We start from the raw sequence: 21,436 nt of genomic DNA, 5'->3' as shown, positions 1-21,436 counted from the left end.
CAAGGAAGACCCAACACAGCCAAAAATAAAAACAAATAAATTTAAGAAAAAAGAGTGGATAGGCCTCTTGTTATTAGGACGCTGATTCCAGCTGCAAGAGAGGCTGGGAAATGTAGTTTTTAGCTGGTTAGCCATGTGCCAGCAAAAATATGGCAGAGGAGAACGGATATGGCAGACAACTGGTAGTCCCAGCCACACTTCTTGAATCCTGAAGGTCGAGAAGGGCCTCATAGGCTGATAGGAAGGCTTTGGATTTGTCTCCGAGTGAGATAGGAAGTCTTAGAGCAGCTTTGGTAGAGTAACATGACCTGACCTGGGCTTAAAGCATCTCTCTGGATGGATATCGGAGAAGCAGGATGGAAGCAGGTGGGAATGTAGAGTAGTGCAGCCACTGTGGGAAACAGCTCCTCAAAAGGCTCAACATAGAGTTACCCAGCAATTCTACTCCTAGGTATATATATCCCCCCAAAAGAAAAACATACATCCATACAAAAACTATGACACAGATGTTCATAGCAGCATTATTCATAATAGCCAAACGGTGGAAACAACCCAGATATCCGTCACCTGATGACTGATGAACAGATAAACAAATTGTGAGACATTCACACAATGGAATGTTATTTGGCCATAAAAGAGAATGAAACACTGATAGAAGCTGTATGAATGAACCTTGAAAACTTTATCCCAGGGCTTCCCTGGTGGCACAGTGGTTAAGAATCCGCCTGCCAATGCAGGGGACACGGGTTCGAGCCCTTGTCTGGGAAGATTCTCACATGCCGCAGAGCAACTAAGCCTGTGCGCGACAACTACTGAGCCTGCGCTCTAGAGCCCGCGAGCCACAACTACTGAAGCCCGCGCGCCTAGTAGAGCCCGTGCTCTGCAACAAGAGAAGCCACTGCAATGAGAAGCCCACGAACCACAACAAAGAGTAGCCCCCGCTTGCTGCAACTAGAGGAAGCCCGCGCGCAGCAGCGAAGACCCAATGCAGCCAAAAATAAATAAATTTATTAAAAAAAAATTTACTCCAAGTGAAAAAAGCCAGTCACACTAAACCACATGCTTTTTGTTTTGTTTTGTTTTTTGGCTGAGCCAAGCGGCACGTGAGATCCTAGTTCCCTGACCAGGGATCGGACCTGCGCCCCTTGCAAGGGGAGCGCAGATTCTTAACCACTGAACTGCCAGGGAAGTCCATAGACCACATGTTATATGATTACATTTATATAAAATGTCCAGAGTAGGGAAATCTCTAGAAACAGCATGTAGATTAGTGGTTGCCTAGGGCTGGGTGGGATGGAACAATTGGGAGGTAATGGTAGGGGGTATGGTGTTTTGAATCCTTCTTGGCTTGATGAAAATATTCTGAAATTGATTATGGTGCTGGTTGCACAATCTGTGATTATACTAAGAACTATCGAGTTGTACGCTTTAAATGAGTGAGTTGTATGTTATGTGAATTATATCTCAATAAAGGTGCTAAAAAATGTAAAAAGAATTGGAAGCAGGGAGCCCCTGCTGGAGGCGAGAGATGATGTGGTCTCTGGAGGAATCAGAGCAGATAGAGGAGAGCGAGCGGGAGTGAGCTAAGCTTCCATTTCTCCCTGCCTGATGGGAACCCCCAGGAGCTCTTTGCAGCAGGGGAAGCCCTGTTCTCTTTCTCACGATGCGCAATTCTACAGCAGCCCCAGCCTGGAGCTCTCAAAACAATTCAAGAAACAGGGAAAAGATTGATGAGTGAGATCCTGGCAGCCCCTCCCGTGTAAGCCTCATTTCCTTTTCTCTCCCTGTCTTTGGTTTGTGTTAACAGGAGACAGAAGAGAATAAAACCAAAGGATTTAATTACTTACTGAAGGCAGCTGAAGCTGGCGACAGACAGTCCATGATCTTGGTGGCACGAGCCTTTGACACTGGCCAGAACCTCAGCCCAGACAGGTACTGTGGCCATGGCTCAGGTGACACTGGTGGGAACCTGGGCTGCAGGTGGGAGCTTCCCCTCCGGTGCTAGGACAGACCTGAGTTCCAGATGTGGCTCCCCTGAGTACCAGCCCAGTGACCACGGGCAAGTAGTTTTACCTCCTTGGCCTCAGTTTCTTCACTGTGTAAAATGGAAACGATTATAGAACCTGCATCCTAGGGTGGTTGTGTCTCATTGTATGAGGGTTAAATGAGATGCTGCCTTTAATCCTCACTGTGCCTGGCACATAAAGTAAGAGATAAATGGCATCTTAGCCATTTCATGTAAAGATTTGCCTGAGAAAGAGTTTGAAAGGATATGTAGCATCAGGTCCAGAGTGGTGGTCCTTAGATGGTAGAATTAGGGGTGATTTTAATTGATTCTTCCTACTTTTGTTTTTATTCTTACTATTTTTCACTTCTGAGAGGGAGGGGAGGGAAGGAAGCAAGCTTCAGGGTAGTTCAAGCCTGGTGTGAGTTTTCCAGAGCGGTTTTAAGACTCCTGATGGCTACAGTCCTGCAGGTGTCAACAGCTTTTCGGTTATCCCTCTGGCAGGGGTGCCAGGACTGGACTCTGCGGTGGGAAGAGAGGAGAATGGCAGCTTCATCTCGGCTCTTTGGCTTGGCCAGTGGGAGGTCCCAGAAGTCCAGGAGCAGAGGACGGTTGGGGGAATTGAACTGTTAGCGGGACCCATTGCTCACCCTCTGTGGCTCCCAGTGGATCTCGGCTTCCCCCTGTTGTCCTCAGGCGCAGGGAGCAGGGTGGGCACCTTCATTGTCTAAACCTCCAGGATGGGGGCGGTTTGGCAGTTCCCTCCTCTGTGGGTCAAGTTTTCATGTCCCTCTCACTGGGTTTAGAAGGAAAGTCAGGGCTGTGGGTCTGTCATCTCGAGCTCTCAGGGTCTAAAACGTCCGGATACATGACATCCTGCCTGAATTACATGTCATGCAAACATTTGTCGGCTACCTACTGTGTTGTAACAGTAATGCTCCCCTATATTTGGATGCACTTTCATATCTGTGATTTTATTTCACCGAGAGCTACAATTAGGTCTCCTGCATCTCTTCAGGCCCAGTGCTTAGTGCAGGGCCCGGCTCAGTAGTTGTTTGAATGAATGAACCAACACATCTCTTTGACGCAGACAGGGCAGGCGTTTGGGGGCTTATGTTATGGATGAGTAAACTGTAGCTCTGAGAAGTGAAGGGGCTTGTCCATAGTCAAGTAGCCAGCAAGTAGTGGAGCCACAACGTAGGTCTTTTCACCTCTCCTCCAGCGGACTGTACATTAGCCTGCTTCTTAGGGATCCGGAATTACACTGGCATGAAGGGGAGGTAAACAAAACAGACACGACACAATTGTGTCCGATCAAATGCCAACATCTGTGGTGCCCATTGAGTGCAGTGGGGAAGCACCACCGCATGGGTGTGGGGAGCTGGAGCTGGGCATTGAATATCTGTATCTGAGGCCCTTAAAAAAAATCTTTGCTGTATGTGTTTTCTCTTTATGTCCTCTGTCTACTTTCTCTTTTTAATTTGAGACAATAGGTTTTTTGGTTTTGATTTGTAAGAATTATATATATATATATGTATATATGTTCCCCACCACCACCACCATGTGGCCTGCAGGATCTTAGTTCCCCAACCAGGGATTGAACCCATGCCCCCCTGCAGTGGAAGCATGGAGTCCTAACCACTGGACCACCAGGGAATTACCTGTTAAAAATTTTAATATATTAAGACTGTTAACTCTGGTATATGAGTTGGCTTTTAAAAAATTTTCTGAGATGGCTACCAAAAAAAAAACACGATAGTGTTAAATTTTTAAAAAAAAAGAAAAAAAAAGGCTTCCCTGGTGGTCCTTTGGTTAAGACTCCACGCTTCCACTGCAGGGAGCATGGGTTCAATCCTCGGTGTGGGAAGTTCTGCATGCCGCAAGGTGTGGCCAAAAAAAAAGAGAGCTGGCTATCATAGATTTGGGGGGGCAGGGGATGGCACATGTGCCACACAATGACCATTGTTTGTTGGGTCTGGGGACATGCTGGTTTTTAATATTTTATAGTTAAATCTATCAAGATTTTCTTCTATAGCTTCTGCTGTAGTCTTTTTCTTACTCTTCTTCCTCATTCCAACCAGCTCCAGCCTCTTCCATTCAGGGAGCATTAATTGAGGGTCAGGTATTTGCATTTTAAGGGGTTTTGACCCCCTTAGAAGTTACCATCTAATAGGACAAGGAAAAGTCATTGGAAATTGCAAGGCAGGGTAGACATGCTAATAACCGCTGGGTGCAGAGCTGGGTAGGGGTGGGTGGGGAGAGAGTAGGCCCTTTCCCTCCTTTTACATTTAATGTGTTGGGGGGATTCTGCCTTGCCCTTCAAGACTGGGGAGGGTCAAAGCTGAAAGAAATGAGATCATGTAGTTCAGTGGCTTCCAATCCACTGTTAAAACCCTGGTTTTTTGGGTGTGTCACCAGTAATTTTCAAATAACTTCCCTTTTTTATAAAATAAAATGGAGTCAGGGTTATCTCCTGACACCATCCTAGCCAGACACTTCAACAGACATTTAGAGAGGCTGTGCTGTTTGCCAGGCCCTGGGAATGCAGCAGTGAATAGAACAGACAAGGTCCCTACCTTCTTGGGGCTGATGTTCTAGTCAGGGAAACCATAATAAGCAAGTAAGTAGGTAAACAGGAGATGAACAGATTGAGGTAATTATAAGAAATAGGGTGTTTGGGGACAGCATCTCTGAAGAAGTTGAGCTGAGGTTGGAGAGGTGAGGAGCCAGGTATGGGAAGAGTTGAAGGAAGGACGTTCTAAGCAGAGGGAGCAGCAGGTGCAAAAGCCGACAGGAGCTGGCGCGTTCGGGGAGGAGAATGTGACCCAACGAGCCGGGCACGGGAGGAGGTTGACAGGAGCTAAGACTGGAGGGTAGAGCCAGGTCCATATATATATATATAGCTGTTGCTCCTGGAACGTTTCATGAGGCCCATAGACCTTCTTCTCTGTGTCTCTCTTTACTCCTTCCTGATGCACTCTAATTAGTTACTCACATGTTTGGTAATATGCATTAGTACACCCCAAGGAAAAGAGCCCACGGCCCTGTTTGCTCTTTATTCTGTATTGTTCAGATTCAGCTGGAACTTGAATTCAGCATACGCCCTTGGTGGTTTGGCCATTCATGTGCTGCAGTAGGAGAAAGGGTTGAGGGTAGAGGGCAGAGCCAGAAGAGGGAAGTCAGCTCTTCCGGGTAAACTGCATTTGCTGGAGTAGAGCTAGAGCTGGCCGGAAGAGGCAGAGCAGAAGATGGGGCTGAATGACTGCTGTGAGAAGGTTCTGGAGGCCTCGACAAAGAGTCCCCCACCCACCTTCTCTCCTGTGTGAGTCACAGGGCAAATTGGCTGGGATACCAGCCACTGCTAACGCAAAAATCACCCATACGGTGATTTTTTTTTTTAATTTTTGCCTCACCATGCGGCTTTCAGGACCTTAGTTACACGACCAGAGACTGAACCTGGGCCACGGCAGTGAAAGCGCTGAGTCCTAATCACTGGACCACCAGGGAATTCCCGTAGGGTGATTTTGTACAAATGAGGAAAATGTTCCCCTTCTTCAAGATGCTCTACTTCCATCTGTTGGAAAATTGTTGTACTATCCCAATTTTTTTAGGGAAAACTGCTTGACCGCTATTGTAATAAATATGTAAATCTACAATCATGACACCCTTTAGATGTGGTGGCATTGGGTCCTATGGGTCCTGAGTCAGAGGTGGTGACCCCATAGGGATTCCTGACTTACCCTTCCTGCTGATGGGCCTCCTCCTTCCTGCCTTGCTGCTATGGTAACTTCCCTCTTTTCCTCTGTGTCTCTTGGCAAGGTCCCAAAGCTGGCCAGAAGCTCTACTCTGGTACAACACTGCCCTGGAGACGACTGACTGTGATGAAGGTGGGGAGTATGATGGGATGCACGATGAGCCCCGGTACCTGCTGCTGGCCAGGGAAGCAGAGATGCTGTTCACAGGCGGCTGCGGGCTGGAGAAGAACCCGCAGAGATCAGGTAGGGCCTGGCAGACCTGCCCCTGGGGTGGGACGGTGCTAGACAGTGAGAGACGTAATTCCTGTCTCGCTGGGAGTTACAACAATATGCAAGACTGAGTCTCTTCTTTCAGTTCTGGTTGGGAGAAAGATTTGTACTGGCCCTGTATTTTTGCCAGGCTGGATACCCATATAATGCTGGCTTAGAAGGGGGCTTTATGCAGTTGGTATGCAGACGAACATTTTTATATTTTAATAGTCAAATATTAGGAGTTTGGGAGGTTTGTTTTTAATTCACAAATTGAGCTGACATTTTCATAACATAAAATTCAACATTTTAAAGTGTAAAGTTCAGTGGGTTTTAGTATATTCACAGTATGATGCCATCATCAGCACTACCTAATTCCAGAACATTGCCATTACGCCAGAACGAAACCTGGTACCTGTTAGCAGCGACTTCCTATTTCCCCCTCCCTCCATCCCTGGCAACCACTAACCTACTTTTCATCTTTATAGATTTACTTATTCTGGTCATTTCATATAAATGCGATCGTATAATAGGTGACCTTTTGTGTCTTGGCTTCTTTCAAGGTTCATTCATGTTGTAGCATGTATCAGTACTTTATTCCTTTTTATTGCTGAATAATATTCCATTGTATAGATACTACATTTTGTTTATACATTCATCAGTTGATTCACACTTATATATATATATGAAATATATATATGTGTATTTATTTTTTAATTTTTTTATTTTGGGGCTGCTTTGGGTCTTCGTTGCTGCATGTGGGCTTTCTCTAGTTACGATGAGCGGGGGCTACTCTTCCTTGCAGCGCGTGGGCTTCTCGTTGCGGTGGCTTCTCTTGTTGCAGAGCACAGGCTCTAGGGACGCGGGCTTCAGTAGTTGCAGCACGCGGGCTCAGTAGTTGTGGTGTGCGGGCTCTAGGGTGCGTGGACTTCAGTAGTTGTGGCGTGCAGGCTCAGTAGTTGTGGCTCGCGGACTCTAGAGTGCAGGCTCGGTAGTTGTGCATGGGCTTAGTTGCTCCGCGGCATGTGGGATCTCCCCAGACCAGGGATTGAACCCGTGTCCCCTGCATTGGCAGGTGGATTCTTAACCACTGCACCACCAGGGAAGTCCCTGTATGTATTTTTTTAAATAACATGATAGACATACTGAGCTCCTGATTTCACAGGTATAGGATGAGGCTAAGTTTAAAAGTTATTTTTTAAGGTGGTATAACAAAATCCAGCAAATAATACTGCAACTCTACAATCCTTTATTTGAAACTTCTAAATCCAAAAAGCTCTGAAAACCAAGTGTTTTTATATGTTTTGCACAAATTCATTTGGTGGCAAAACCTGTCCAGAACTGACGTGAGGTTGTTCATAATTTTTATTTCTTATACTTTATCTTTTCTACTTTCATATATTCCCAATTTGCCCCGTAAAAGCCCTCAGCCTGATTCTCATTGGCTCAGTTGGAATCCCCTACCCATCCCTAAACCAATCACTGTGCTTATTGAGATGGCTTACTCTGATTGGCTGTGCCTAAATGTGGACCACTCCCTGTGGCCTGGTGGGGAATGAGAAAGTGCTTTGATTGGCCAGGCTTGAATCACATGCCCACCCAGAGCCCCAACCAGGTTATGTGGAGGGAGAGGCAAGAAAGGGTAACCTCAGGGCGATCTTCTAGAGAGGGGGTCGGGGACACTGGGTGGCAAAAATAACAGGTGCTTCACCCCTTCACTTTCTTTCAGGCGACTTGTACACCAAGGCAGCCGAGGCAGCAATGGAAGCCATGAAGGGCCGGCTGGCCAACCAGTACTACGAGAAAGCCGAGGAGGCCTGGGCACAGATGGAGGAATAGCTTGCTGGAAAAATCACTGCCAGCCAGTCGCAAGCTAAAGGGCTAGGAGTGGGGGAAAGAAAAAGACTTCTTTACTTATTTAGGGTTGTTTTGGGGCTGGAGGAGGCAAATATTTTTAGTGTGTTGTAAATCAACTTTTGTATTTTATTGTTGACTCTTGAAAATGTCTTTGCTACCAGTGGAGACACTGCAGCTGTCCCCTAGGGCAGCATTTTGGGGGAGGGGGATTGAAAAAGCAGCCTAATGAACCAACATATCTCTCTGAGGTTCTTCTTCTGTGTTTTGTTGTTGTTATTGTTGGTTTTTGTCATGAGATGTAAGAAAATGTATCTTTTCTCCCCTGGATGGAAAATACTAAGGCTTTGCTCATCAGCCTTTCCAGGCTGGGCTGAAATCTCAGGACCACAGAGCCTGTGTTTCCTGAGTAAGGATGCAATGGGGTACAGTAGAGCTGCACGTTAACTTTCCATGGGGCATGTAGTGTCGTGACTTAGTGCAAAGCCTTCTTAGAGCATTTGGAAGTGTGCTGGCGTTTTTTGGTGGATGTGAGACTGTACATCACCCAGGCCCCCTTCTACCATGGGGGAAGACCCGCACACTGTTTTATTTTTGGGGGAGGAATCTTAGTTCCCCAATCAGGAATTGAACCCCAGCCCTCAGCAGTGAAAGTGCCGTGTCCTAACCACTGGCCCGCCAGGGAATTCCCATGTTTTCTAATCTTTTAGTTTAATGTCCTTCCTGAAATGCAGCTTATTTTCTGGAATACAGCCAAATTCCATTCTGAAGCATGCTGTCTACAGTGGGCTTTACAAAACAGGTTTGATTTTTCTGTGCACACTTTTACTACCTCTAACTCCTGCATCAGCTACTGTGCACCTTTTTGGGTGCACCTCAGAGCTTTTACATGTAGGGACAGTGGCTTGGAAAGTTGGAGCCTGTTCTCCAAGCGGACATGTACCCTGCATTTCAGTGGCAGCATCCACAATATACTGAAGTACCCTTTGTACCGTATTCCTCCGTATTTTCTTAGCACCTGGTGTTCTTATGAAGAATCCGCTCCCCAACCCCTGTCCTTGGCATTTTCTGCTTGAAGCTTTTGGTGATTTTCTTGTTTTTTTGCAGCAGGATGCTTTCAGCAGTGGTCCCTTGAGATTTGTCTAAGCTGTTGGAGAATGAAAGGTCAAGAACTATAAACACTCATTAATTCCAGTGGTTTCCCCAGGGCCAGGCTATGGCTATCTGTATTTAATGAGCGTTCTCTTTAGAAGGAATTCAGATTTAACACCAGTTTGATTCCAGTTGGTGTTTCAAATAGCAAAGAAAACAGACTGCTTTGATCAACCCCAAGTGCTACTAAAGCAGCCTCTCTTCCTTTGTTTAAAAATGAAAACATAAAAAAAACAGAGCGTAACATACAAACCATTCTTTTTTTTTTTTTGGCCGCACCACTCGGCTTGTGGGAACTTAGTTCCCCGACCAGGGATTGAATCCGGTTCCTCCTGCAGTGGAAGCTCAGGGTCCTAACCACTGGGCCTCCAGGAAATTTCCATACAAACCATTCTTACCTGTTCATTAAGACAGGTGCTTTAGCATGTTAGTGTTAAGTACTGTGAAGTCATGACCCTGTGCATGCATTAGGTTCCAAAGTTCAGAGTGTGCCCTAAAGGAAAAATCAAGCAGAGTCAAAATTACCCTTGAAAAATCCTGTGGAGCACCTGTAAATAACAGTACCCCTGCTTTTGTATTTGGACTCATCACAACCAGTTTCCTTTAGAAGTTGGAACTGATCCCTTTTTCCGTTTGCACAGATCAAGTGGTTGGCTTGCCTTAAGTTGTTTGTGTGTTTTAAACCAGTGCATATAGTTAATTTGCATTTTAGAAGCAACTTTATTTTGACTTATCTCTTCAAAGGTGTCAAGCTTCATAAAATTCATGCTTTTGTTAGTTCAACCAGCCTCCTTGCTCTTTGAGATTTTATTATGCAAATCATTTATGTTCCCTGACTACCTGTCTCATTTCTTAGTTATATGTCAGTGCTTTCCTCTAACGCAGGTATCGGCAACTTTTTTGTAAAGGGCAAGATAGTAAATATTTTAGGCTTTGCGGGCCATATGGTCTCTGTTGCAACTACTTAGCCCCGCTGTTGTAGTGCAGAAACATCGGTGACCGATACCTAAACGAATGAGCATGGCTGGCGTTCCAATAAAACTTTATTGACAAAACAGCCTGCCTGGGCTCTAGTTTGCCAACCCCTGCTCTAATCCTGACTTAAGAGCTACTATATTAAACCCTGAGGGCAAGAGTCATCTCAATTTTTATTTTGGTCTCCAGTGCTTAAAAACAGTGCCTTAGCACAGAGTAGGCACTCAGTAAATTCATGAACAATGGAGAACCAGCCCTAGTCACAGCACTCACTCTTTGTGGCTCTGGTTCCTCCAACCGGTTAATGATTCCTTGTCTGGATTGGCTTGACCGGTCACCCCTGTAATTCCACCCACTCACATGGCCTTAATGTCAGGGCAGTCCCCTTCTGCAGGAGGCTGGGATAGCTAGGCAAATGCTTCTTTAAGGACCATTGAGAGCAAAATGATCTGCAAAATACTGAGATCCTTCTGAGCCAGCAGAACTTACTCCACTTTAAAAATCTAGTTCTGTGCCTTCTGAAGCTGGTTAGGGCATCTTCTTTTTCCACAAATGCTAGGCATGCCAAAAAAAAAAAAAAGCAAAAAAACCCCAGGATATTCCAGCCCAACTGGGGAGCCATCAGAGACTCTTTTCAGGTGCAAGAAACAGGGGAAGGTCCAGGAGATTAGCAGAGTCGGGGATGTAATTTGCATCTTCAATCACAGATAGAGAATCCACGATTCTGAAAGGTAGACTCTTTCCAAGTACCCTGCTGGTTAGAGGCTAAGCTGGAGCTAGGATTTGAGAGCTGCTTTTATTTAGAGGATCCTGGGAATAAAATTTAAAGTTAAACTGCAGTGTAATGTCTCTTTCAGTTTTGCTGTAGGTTTAAAAAGAAAAAGAGCAGCCTTTATGGATGTAAGTAGGAAAAAATCCATAACCCCTGTGCACCTGGATATCCTTATCCCCTCCTCCTCACCTGAGGCCCTGTGGGAATTTGTCATCAAATGCGACCTTGATGAACCAAGCCAGGTAAATTACTGTTGTTGCTGTTTTAGTGACTTCATTTCCTTTCATCCCAGCACATTTGTCTGCAGTACTAGACATGTTTTACAAATCAAAAATGTTTACACGAGTATATGCAGCTTGTGTGGGGGAAAGGAGACAAAATATGCATATTCTCTGCATTTGTGCCTGTTACTCACTTTTCTCATCTCTGAGGTACCCCTTTAACCTAGACAAGGTGGACACTGGGTGGACCCAGAGAAGTGGCTTGCATTATAGATTTATTTTTGCATATATATTGAATTCCATTTTGCCTTTCCAAATAAAGTGGTTTCTTTCTTTCTGGCCTCAAATTCAAATGTCTCCTGGTGGGCTTCCCTGGTGGCGCAGTGGTTGAGAGTCCGCCTGCCGATGCAGGGGACACGGGTTCGTGCCCCGGTCCGGGAAGATCCCACGTGTCGTGGAGCGGCTGGGCCCGTGAGCCATGGCCGCTGAGCCTGCGCGTCTGGAGCCTGTGCTCCGCAACGGGAGAGGCCACAACAGTGAGAGGCTCGCGTACCGCAAAACAAAACAAAACAAATGTCTCCTGGTAACACATGAGTGAAGTAGCTGGGTGGAGGTGGGGTGAATTGGAGGGCTCAGCCCCACCTGAAAGAGGTTGTCCCCATGGGGAGTGTGGGCCCAGTGTTGCCCCATTTTCCAATTTTTCAAGCTGCTGAAAATTGGATTTTTTTATGCAAGGTTTCTTGATTTTTAACATTTCTAATAAATTCTTATAAAAAAAACTTCTAGATTTGGCACGTACGTTTTCTGTTTGCTTTAAATAAAGGATGTGTACCTCTCGTTTTTCTTGGTTTTTCTCATCTATAAAACAATAATCTTTACCATTACATAGTTGTTATCAGTTTCAAAGAAAATGCATGTTAAAGATGCTTTGTGATCTAAAACTTAAGAAAATCTTCGTTACTGGTATGAGAATTTCTTTAAAAATTTTAATAATTTTTAGAAATTTGAACAATATACCGTAACTACATGGTATATTGAACACATATTTAGGTGCATTTGCTCCGAAGTCTCCACTAAAATGACAGGAAAGAGATTTTCTTAATGGCATAAGCCCATGAGGGTGAAAAGGAAGAGTCATCAACAGTAACAAAATTTTGGATGCTGGAAAGCAGATAGACTGTGATTGAGTTAGCAGACCCAAGAAGGCTGGATCCTAGGTCAGCAGTAGGAACATCTAAGAACCCAGTTTTCATCATTGAAGACACCCCCACCCCCGCCAAAGGCTGAAGAATTGGCACAAGGAACCTCTGGAAGGGGGAGTGAAATGGGGCTAAAAATGTAGGTTCAGTTGAAAGACAAAGCATCAGACTTCTAGACCCACTCAGCTCCCCTGTGTAGCCAGCCAGCTGCCCCTCCATCACCCTGCAGAAGCCTAGGACACCAGGCACAGTAGAGAGTGAGGCTACTGTACTGAAAGGAAGGTTGGTGGAAGTTTCTGTATTGGCTGTAGAGTGTCCACCAGCCTTCTTTCCCCCTGTGCTCCCAGACACTGGCAGCTGACTTTGTCCCTTCTGGTGGAAGGCAGACAATTGAAGAAATTTCTTGGGAATCTGACTAGCCTAAAATAAAAGACTTAAGGTACTTCCCCCTAATGAAACAGGCTGGCCAGAGCACCTCACAAAAAAAGCCTCACCCACCAAGTCCCACCCACACCCACAGAAATTCCCAGATAACATATTAGAGCCCTGTTCTTAAACTTGAACAGGCACCCAAAGATCCATATGTAAGGAAGGCATTTCATATAACAGACAAATAGAACCAAGAGCAGACAGCATCTGGGAGGAAACAATATGCCTGGAGAAGAAAACTTCAAGTAATAAAAAACTATCAATATCCTAAGATAAAATAACATGTCCATGAAAAAAGGATCAAGATGCGATTCTAAGAATTCACAGTTTTCCCAGCACCACTTATTGAAGAGGCTGTCTTTTCTCCAGTGTATATTCTTAACTCCTTTATCAAAGATAAGGTGACCATATGTGCATGGGTTCATTTCTGGGCTTTCTATCCTGTTCCATCGATGTGTATTTCTGTTTTTGTGCCAGTACCATACTGTCTTGATTACTGTAGCTTTGTAGTATAGTCTGAAGTCAGGGAGCCTGATTCCTCCAGCTCTGTTTTTCTTTCTCAAGATTGCTTTGGCTATTCGGGGTCTTTTTGTGTTTCCATACAAATTGTAAAATTTTTTGTTCTAGTTCTGTGAAAAATGCCATTGGTAATTTGATAGGGATTGCATTGAATCTGTAGATTGCTTTGGGTAGTAGAGTCATTTTCACAATGTTGATTCTTCCAATCCAAGAACATGGTATATCTCTCCACCTGTTTGTATCGTCTTTAATTTCTTTCATCAGTGTCTTACAGTTTTCTGCATACAGGTCTTGCTAGAGTCTGTCATACAGAGTGAAGTAAGTCAGAAAGAGAAAACAAATACTGTATGCTAATGCACATATATGGAATCTAAAAAAAACGGTTCTGATGAACCTAGAGGCAGGACAAGAATAAAGACACAGACATAGAGAATGGACTTGAGGACATGGGGAGGGGGAAGGGTAAGCTGGGACAAAGTAAGAGAGTGGCATGGACATACACACACTACCAAATGTAAAATAGCTAGTGGGAAGCAGCCACATAGTACAGGGAGATCAGCTTGGTGCTTTGTGTCCCCCTAGAGGGGTGGCTTAGGGATGGTGAGAGGGAGACACAAGAGGGAGGGGATATGGGGATATATATATACGTATAGCTGATTCACTTTGTTATACAGCAGAAACTAACACACCTTTGTAAAGCAATTATAAAGATTTTTTTTTTTTAAATCACACAGCAAAGAGCTCTTGTAAATCGAATATACCCTTACAAAAATGAGTAACTTAATAGAAGGGTTGGAAAATGAAGTTGAGGAAATCTCCCAGGAAGTGGAACAAAAGAACAAAAAAGCTAAAGAATAGGAGAGGAAATTCTAGGAGCTAGAGGAGCACGCACTCTGGGCTGTACAACTGTTCCACGATGGAACCATTATAATTGTTACCATTTTTGCTTTGTGGAGAAATTAGCTAAGAACAGCCTAAGAATATGTATGTGTAGTTTTTAATGGTCTTTCCTTGGCTTTTTAAAATTTAGGACCAGAATTCTACGATCCTAGTTTCAAAGTCAAAATTTTCATATAGCCTTTTACTAGAAATTAAGCGTGCATGTAGATATAGATAACATTTTTACTGAATTATATTTAGCATATAGATTAAAATGTAAAGAAGTGTAACTCAGTCCTACCAGTATGCAAATCATTTAGAAGTAAGCAAATGCTTTCATTGTAATACAATGAAGGTTCCAGAAAGGTTTGCTTTCTTTTCTCCTACCTTGACATACTTATCAGTATTTAAGATCACCAAAAGGAATTCATAAGTCTGCTTACGACTGAGTTTGGTTTTTTTTCCTTTTATGAGCCATTTGAGGTATCCATTTGTTTTTCTTCCTACATATATTTCTTTCTGACTTCATGAACAATTTTAGTTTTTCCAATTATAAAGGAAATTAGTTCCAAAGAATTAGAGCTCTTAATACTAAGTAGTATCTATTGGAAAAAAATAAATGTAGTAGTCTTAATTAAAATAAAAGAAAAAAATGTTTTATAAGTCTAGGAGCCTAACTTAAAACAGAGTTAGAGAAAGTAGAGGGGAGAGAATCTTTTTTTTTTTTTTGCGCAGCATGCAGGGGTCTTAGTTCCCCTAGCAGGGATCAAACCCATGCCCCCTGCAATGGAAATGCAGAGTCTTAACCACTGGACCGCCAGGGAAGTTCCCCAAGAGAGTCTTTAAAAAATGTTGAGAACATTTCTTGGGACTGAAAGGTGTGTGTCTCCAGAACAATAGGGCCCATTAAGTATCTAGCACAACTGATAAAATTAGACCTATGCCAAGATTCATCTTCATGAAATTTCAGAACATTGAGGACAGGGAAAAGATCCCGGAAGCTTTCAGAGGGAAAGAACAAGTTTCATACAAATAACTGAGAATCAGAATAATATCAGACAACTCAACAGTAACACTGGAAGTTGGAAGCTGATGGCTTCTGAATTCTGGGGAAAATACACTTTAACCTAGAATCATATGCCCAAACTATTAATGAAGCGTAAGGGTGAAATAAAGACAATTTCAGACATGTAAATTCTCAAGAAAGTAGCCTCTCAAATACTGTTCCTCTGGAAGCCACTGGAAGAGTTGCTCTATCAAAAGAAGGCCAGTGTTGGGGGAATAACAAGAAATGTGTGAGGTCCAGCATAAAAGTGAGGAAAAGTCAGTGCCCAGGTGAGGGTGAAGGGCCATCTCAACATGGTGGTCTTACCATAAACCTAGAGTCTAGGGCCCCTGTCAGGATGCTGTGGGAGACACGTCTTCAAAAAGTTGAAGCGATAGAACACCTCATGTGTCTGTGTGACAAGGATGGACAGTTTGAAGTTGAATTAGGGATGAATTCATAGAAAGTAGGTACATGTTTTTAAAGGTAATTATTAAGTAAAGAATAAGGTAAAAATATTTTCCAGAAAAGGAAAAATAATCATAGTTGAGTACATAGCTAAGCTCAAACTTAGTGAGTAGCATTTACTAATTATTGTTCAAATGAAATTACAACACAACACTTTTAGGAGGGTTGAGGTGTTTGTGATGGCAGAGGTGGGATGATTAAGGTTAAATTCTTATCTCCCTTAGCAGGAAGTCAATAGGAAAGGCCTAAAGTTGAAAGAGAGAGGGAGAGAGAGGGAGGGAGGGAGGGAGGGAGGAAACAAAAAAAGCAGCAATATGTTGTTTAGACACATGGAGAGAAACACAAGAAGGATCAGCTAAAAGTTGAAAGTGGTTGCCTGGAGTGGAAGGAGTAGGCGTACTGTTTATTTTGATAACAAGCCTTGTAGAATTGATATACACATGAAGCACTTTGATAAAATTATCAAAGTAAGAATTTTATTTATTATTACTTTGTATACACGTTTATTTTTCAGCATTTAATTTTTCACTTGCATATGTCTTAGCTCCTCAGTGAGATGGTAAGCTCCATAACAAGAGGGCCATGTTTTATACTACTTTGAGTCTTACATAGAATCAAGCAAACTGTCTTTCCTTTAGTAGATTTGATGTTTCCTTCATTGCAGCTCATCCCGATGCGAATGGTGTCATGGTCCAATGTTCCGTGAAGGTTTTCACATCATCCGATCCTGCGATATTTTTGGAGTAACACAGCCTCCCGTTACATTTTATGTCTGTTCCTCTTCCTGCCAGGCTCTTAGAAAATTGGTACAATCTCTCAGTTATCTTGACCTCCATCTCATAAAGCCTGATTCCATAGGCTAGCGCCAGCATTCGCTAGGCTTTCAGTGATAGCCTGTGGTGGTTCTAGATGTCAACTTGGCTAAGCTGAACCTCATTTTCAAGAATTCCCTTGCCAGTATGTCCAGCTAGAGAAGAAACCGCAAGAGAAATTTGCAGGGGGCAAATTTGCAGGAAGCTTTGTTTCCTCTCTAGAGATTGATAGCTTGCAGAGCTCAAAGTAAGAATTTTAAATGTTTACTAAGCTAAAAATACTAAATTAAATTTGCTAAGTTAAAAATTCATTTGGTAATTCATAGATTGAGCATCTACTACTATGCTTTGTTGAATCTAAGACACCACAGATGTTAAGATGCACCATTATTTTCTGTATTAATAAGAAAAAAACCACTGAAAATAAACTGTATGCCATCGATCATAAGATGCAGGTCAATTTTAGAGATATTAAAATGTGAAAAAAAATGTCTTAGAAATAATGATATATGGCATGCCAGACATTGGGCTGGACGTACACAGTCACCTTCTAACCCTGCAACAAACCTCAGTATTATTGTGACCATTTTACAGATGAGAAAAATGAGGCTTAAAGGTATCCCATAGCGAAAGTATTTGATAAGAATGTTTTTATTCATCAAGAAGGAAAGGTGGAGGTTTGAAGCTCAAACACCATCATAGTTTCAACATAAATGATGCCAACTGTGGCTGCTGCTGCATTATTCCCATGATCTACCAGCACAGGACACAGGAGTGTGTTTGAACAGCTGAAACTTAAAGGTATCGAAGGAAGGGTGCCAGCGGTAGTGGAGCCTTCAGCTTAACTTGACTCAACACAGGAGATCTCACTCAGGTCTGTCCATTTCTGTGGACTTTTAAGTGGTCAAGGTGTAAGATGACTGCATGTGGTCCACCAGGGAGAGTCCTAGTTCACTCCAGGGTCCCAGTTCTCCTTCTAATTAAGCATTTGTTCCTGACAGAAGTGGCCTGGTCACCTTGTTGAGGGGGTGTGCTCTGCAAAAGCAACTAAACTGTCTCCTCTGCAAAAACAAGGTTCCTTTTGGGGAGCCCTAGGTGATCAGGGGGTTTCCTTGGTTGCAGGTAACAGAAATTAACGCTAGCCAACATCAGCGAAGAAGCAATTTTTTTGAGAAGGAGGTAGTTTATATACTAGAAGGTAAAAGGGAAATAGGCCTCAGAAAGGGCGGTCCCAGGGCAAATGTGGGGATCTAGCAGAAGATAAGAGTCTGGAAGTTTCCTTCCCAGCCCCACCAGTGAGCTAAAAATCCTTGTATCTGGTGTCCAGATTCAGATTTCCAGGATAAAGCCTCCGAGTGGCCTAATTTGGATCTTGTGCCTGCCCACTCTGTACTTAGATTGACAGTTCCTTGAAGACCACAGGGGGGTTGTGGTGGGGTGGGGAGGGATAAACTGGGAGACTGGGATTGACACATACACACTACTATACATAAAATAGATCACTAATAAGAACGTACTGTATAGCACAGGGAACTCTACTCAATACTCTGTAATGACCTATATAGGAAAAGAATCTAAAAAAGAGTGGATATATGTATTTATAACTGATTCACTTTGCTGTACAGCAGAAGCTAACACAACATTGACAACCAGCTATACTCCAATAAAAATTAAAAAAAAAAAAAACGACAGGGAGGAGTGTTTCCTCAAAGGAAAATCAGCATTGGAACCAGAAAAGTGGGGGATGGATTCTGGGAAGACAAAAACAACAGATTCCCACTCAGAGAGTATTCCCTTTGGGGAGGAAGAGGAAAAGGGCCCTGAAGATTAGAGGCAAGTGTTAAGGAAAACTTTTCAAATGGTTTTTTTGCAAGCCTATGCCAAAATTTTATTATAGCCTTCCTGCCAGTTTAACTCCTCACGGAGGCTAGTTCACAGATCCACACTTGGTAGGGACATTTTAAAAAAATTACCTTTTATTACAGTATCACCTACATAGAGTAAACTGTACAATCTCAAGTGTAGAGCTTGCTGAATTTTAGAACATTTGCAGAACTCTAGAAAGCTCCCTCAGCCCCCCTCCCCACCCCCAACAAGGGTGACCATTCTTCTGACCTCTATTTTGGTAGAGACACTTTATAGGACGAGAGAATGATTAAATCATCATTGTTAGATGAGGAAGAGAGAGAGAGAGGGAGAGAGGGAGAGAGAGAGAGAGAGGGAGGGAGGGAGAGAGAGAGAGAGAGGGAGGGAGGGAGAGAGAGAGAGAGAGAGAGGGAGAGAGGGAGAGAGAGAGAGGGAGGGAGGGAGCGTTCCATTAAAGTTCACTACTCTCTTGACTGACAACAGTCAGCTGGTTGATGGGTAGACAACAAGTTTCCCAGTATAAATCTTAATGCTAGTAAATTTCATAAGAAAAATCGTTAAGCATCTGATCAGGAATGTTAATGTCTTTCCAGAAGGAGATTCATGCAGTGCAGTTTGGTCTCAGACCGGGTTTGGGGTGATTTTCCTTTTGCAGGGGCAAGGGAGCGAAGATTGGAGGGGATCCAGGACAGAGCCCCCATGTCCATCCCCACTGCCCACAGCTGAGGGGTTATGATCTGGAGACAGACACCCTTCACCTGACAGCCTCTAGATTGAGGGTGGGTGACAGGGGCAGTGTTTGATCTGTGGTGCTTGTCCTTCCCCCCCTCCACCTCAAGGGACAGAGCAGACATGCCAAGGGACAGTCAGGGTTTCAGCCCTTCCCTCTCTCCTTTTACATAAAGCTGCTGGGAACCAGTGAGTCCAGGAGTTCTGGTGCAACATTCTGCTTCTCCTGCTTATTAGTTTCACATCTGATTTTCATAAGCCAGCTATGTAATGGGACTGCAGGTCTGCAAGAAATGCCCAAAAGGAGGCCCTGGGCTCTGTCTTCCAGGATCAGCCTGCATCCCTGTTAAGCATTCTGGTAGGGACAGACCTGAATTGCTGCAAATGTTCTGGCAGAAATACCTTTAGCTCTGTTTGAGCCCTTACCACGCAAGGATAGTTCATTTGTTACAGCTACCAGGTAACCCTATCTTTAGCAGAAAAGAGGAATTTATTACAATGATAAAGGGATGTCTCCAAGCATGTGAATTCCACTGGGCCCCGGGAAGAGTCTTGAGCTGGGAGCCACAAAACCATCAGAATTTCTCTATGACTTTCTGCTCTTCTTCTCATTTTATCATTATTTTTCTCTACTTCTCCAGTCCATCTCACAGAATATGACCACCCCAAATCCCACGTTCTCCCTAGTTCCAGTCAGTCCATCTCAGAGACTAACTCCAACACTTAACACAGTGAAAATAACAAGCCAGGAACTCACCATGTCTCAGTTCAGATTCTCAAAAGAGAATCTGATTGGTCCAACCTCTGTCCTATGTTTACTATAGAGCCCACTGGCCATGGTTTGGGGATGGTGGCTACCCAGAGGGTGGACCCACCCTCTCGGCTGGTCAGGCAATTCCTAGAAAAGTGGGATTAGGCGGAGATTCCAGCAATTATTTTCCACCATGGGGATATTTCCTTTTGGAAAACCCGCCACATAACTCACAAACACAGTGCCTCTTGGTACTGAAACACTGTGAGTAGATCAGTGCTTCTATTGATCTCAAGAACTATAGATCCCCCAACAATGCCTGGCCTAGAGAGATGGCTGCTTCTGTATTTTTTAAAGATTTCTTTAAAAGTAACAAACTCTCCCAGTACAATGAAGTCTTTGCATATCAATACTTATTTTAAAGGTAGCTGGAGAAAAAAAATGGGTTAAGGAGGAACTGCAGAGGAGGAATATGGAATGCCCAAATATCAAGGTGTCTGCCAACTGGATATTAACCAGAAACTTGAATATAACAACTTAATATAAACAACTTAAATGTCCATATTCATAGTATGGAATAAATTAGATCTAAATGTGTCACAATAAATCAAAAACATAATGTTGGAGGAGAAAAGCAAGTTGCAGAATGATATTGGTACAACGTAGTAAGGTTTATGTAAATGAAAAGCAAAAAAAGAAGATCATACTATGTATTGTTCATGGGTGTATGCACACACACACACACACACACACAAGGATAGATAGCTAGATAGATATGAAAGTATAAGAATGAATTGGAAGGATACACATCAAATTCATAATAGTTATAGCCAAGGGAGATGTTTGGGAAGGGGTTATATTTTCATTTGTAATAGTCTAATTCTTTTTGTTTGTAATTGTCTAATATTTTTAATAGATTTTTAAAAGGACAACGTATTCACACTTTTAATAAAAAGCATATACATAGGAAAAGAATTGGAAGTGAAATGCCACCAATATTAGGTAGTGGGAATATGGATGATTATTTTTTCTTTGTACTTTTTCTGTATTTTTAAATATCTATATATCAACATGAATAGATATTTAAAAAACATAGTCGGGTGAAAAAACAGTTGCAGATAAATACTAACAGCATTATAATATTTATATTTATGTAAAAACCCATAACAATAAAACCAAAACATGTATTTTCTATGGATATATCTGTTATGAATATATCCATATATATCCATATAAATTCACAGTAGAAGATCCAGAAGGATATACAGTATGCTAAGCTGTATAATGGTTACCTCTGCGGACTTACGATAGACGCCAAAGGTAAAAGAACATTCGTATTGTATCTGCAAAGTTTTCATATTTGCAACAATTCACATAGTATTTGTGTAACTAAAAATTAAAACACATAATTTTTTAGAGAAAACTGCCCCACCAGTTCCCGTGGTTTGGCTTCTGAAGCCCCTGGTGCGGGTTGCTGCTGAAATCCATCATTTCTCCCATGTGAGTTAACTTGACGTCTCCGAGTTAAACGTCCTACCCAGAATACAGATTCTTACACTGCTTTTCATTCTAAGACCTGTTCAGAAGTATGGGTCTAAATATTTGAGCAAATATTTTTCTTTTTAGTACCTGGCATGTTCTAAAATAGTTCTATAGGGATAAGGTAAAGCACATATGAAACAAACTCCCACAGAAATGAGCTGCAATTGCATATAAATGTATTAAGTAGTTTCCTAGAAGAGCTTAGCCACAGCTG

General features: G+C 43.0%; 1 protein-coding gene across 2 annotated transcripts in view; it reads left to right on the top strand.

Moving 5' to 3' along the window:
- Positions 1-11,324, top strand: part of EEF2K (eukaryotic elongation factor 2 kinase) — a 62,610-nt gene extending 51,286 nt beyond the window's left edge. The window contains exons 16-18 of one of the 2 annotated variants that reach the window (XM_027126675.1): positions 1,808-1,932; positions 5,825-6,003; positions 7,739-11,324. In XM_027126675.1, the coding sequence (XP_026982476.1) occupies positions 1,808-1,932; positions 5,825-6,003; positions 7,739-7,848 (414 nt within the window). In that variant the 3' untranslated portion in view covers positions 7,849-11,324. Of the gene's footprint in view, positions 1-1,807; positions 1,933-5,824; positions 6,004-7,738 lie in introns of those variants that run through there. The other variant, XM_027126676.1, reaches the window with a different exon arrangement.
- Positions 11,325-21,436: the final 10,112 nt, after the last annotated feature.

Source organism: Aethalodelphis obliquidens, unplaced genomic scaffold (assembly GCF_003676395.1).
Source record: "Aethalodelphis obliquidens isolate GAN/ISIS:26980383/991018 unplaced genomic scaffold, ASM367639v1 scaffold30, whole genome shotgun sequence".
NCBI classification, from domain to species: domain Eukaryota; kingdom Metazoa; phylum Chordata; class Mammalia; order Artiodactyla; family Delphinidae; genus Aethalodelphis; species Aethalodelphis obliquidens.
The sequence above is the reverse complement of the archived record's forward strand: the minus strand, read 5'-3'. Positions and strand labels throughout refer to the sequence as shown.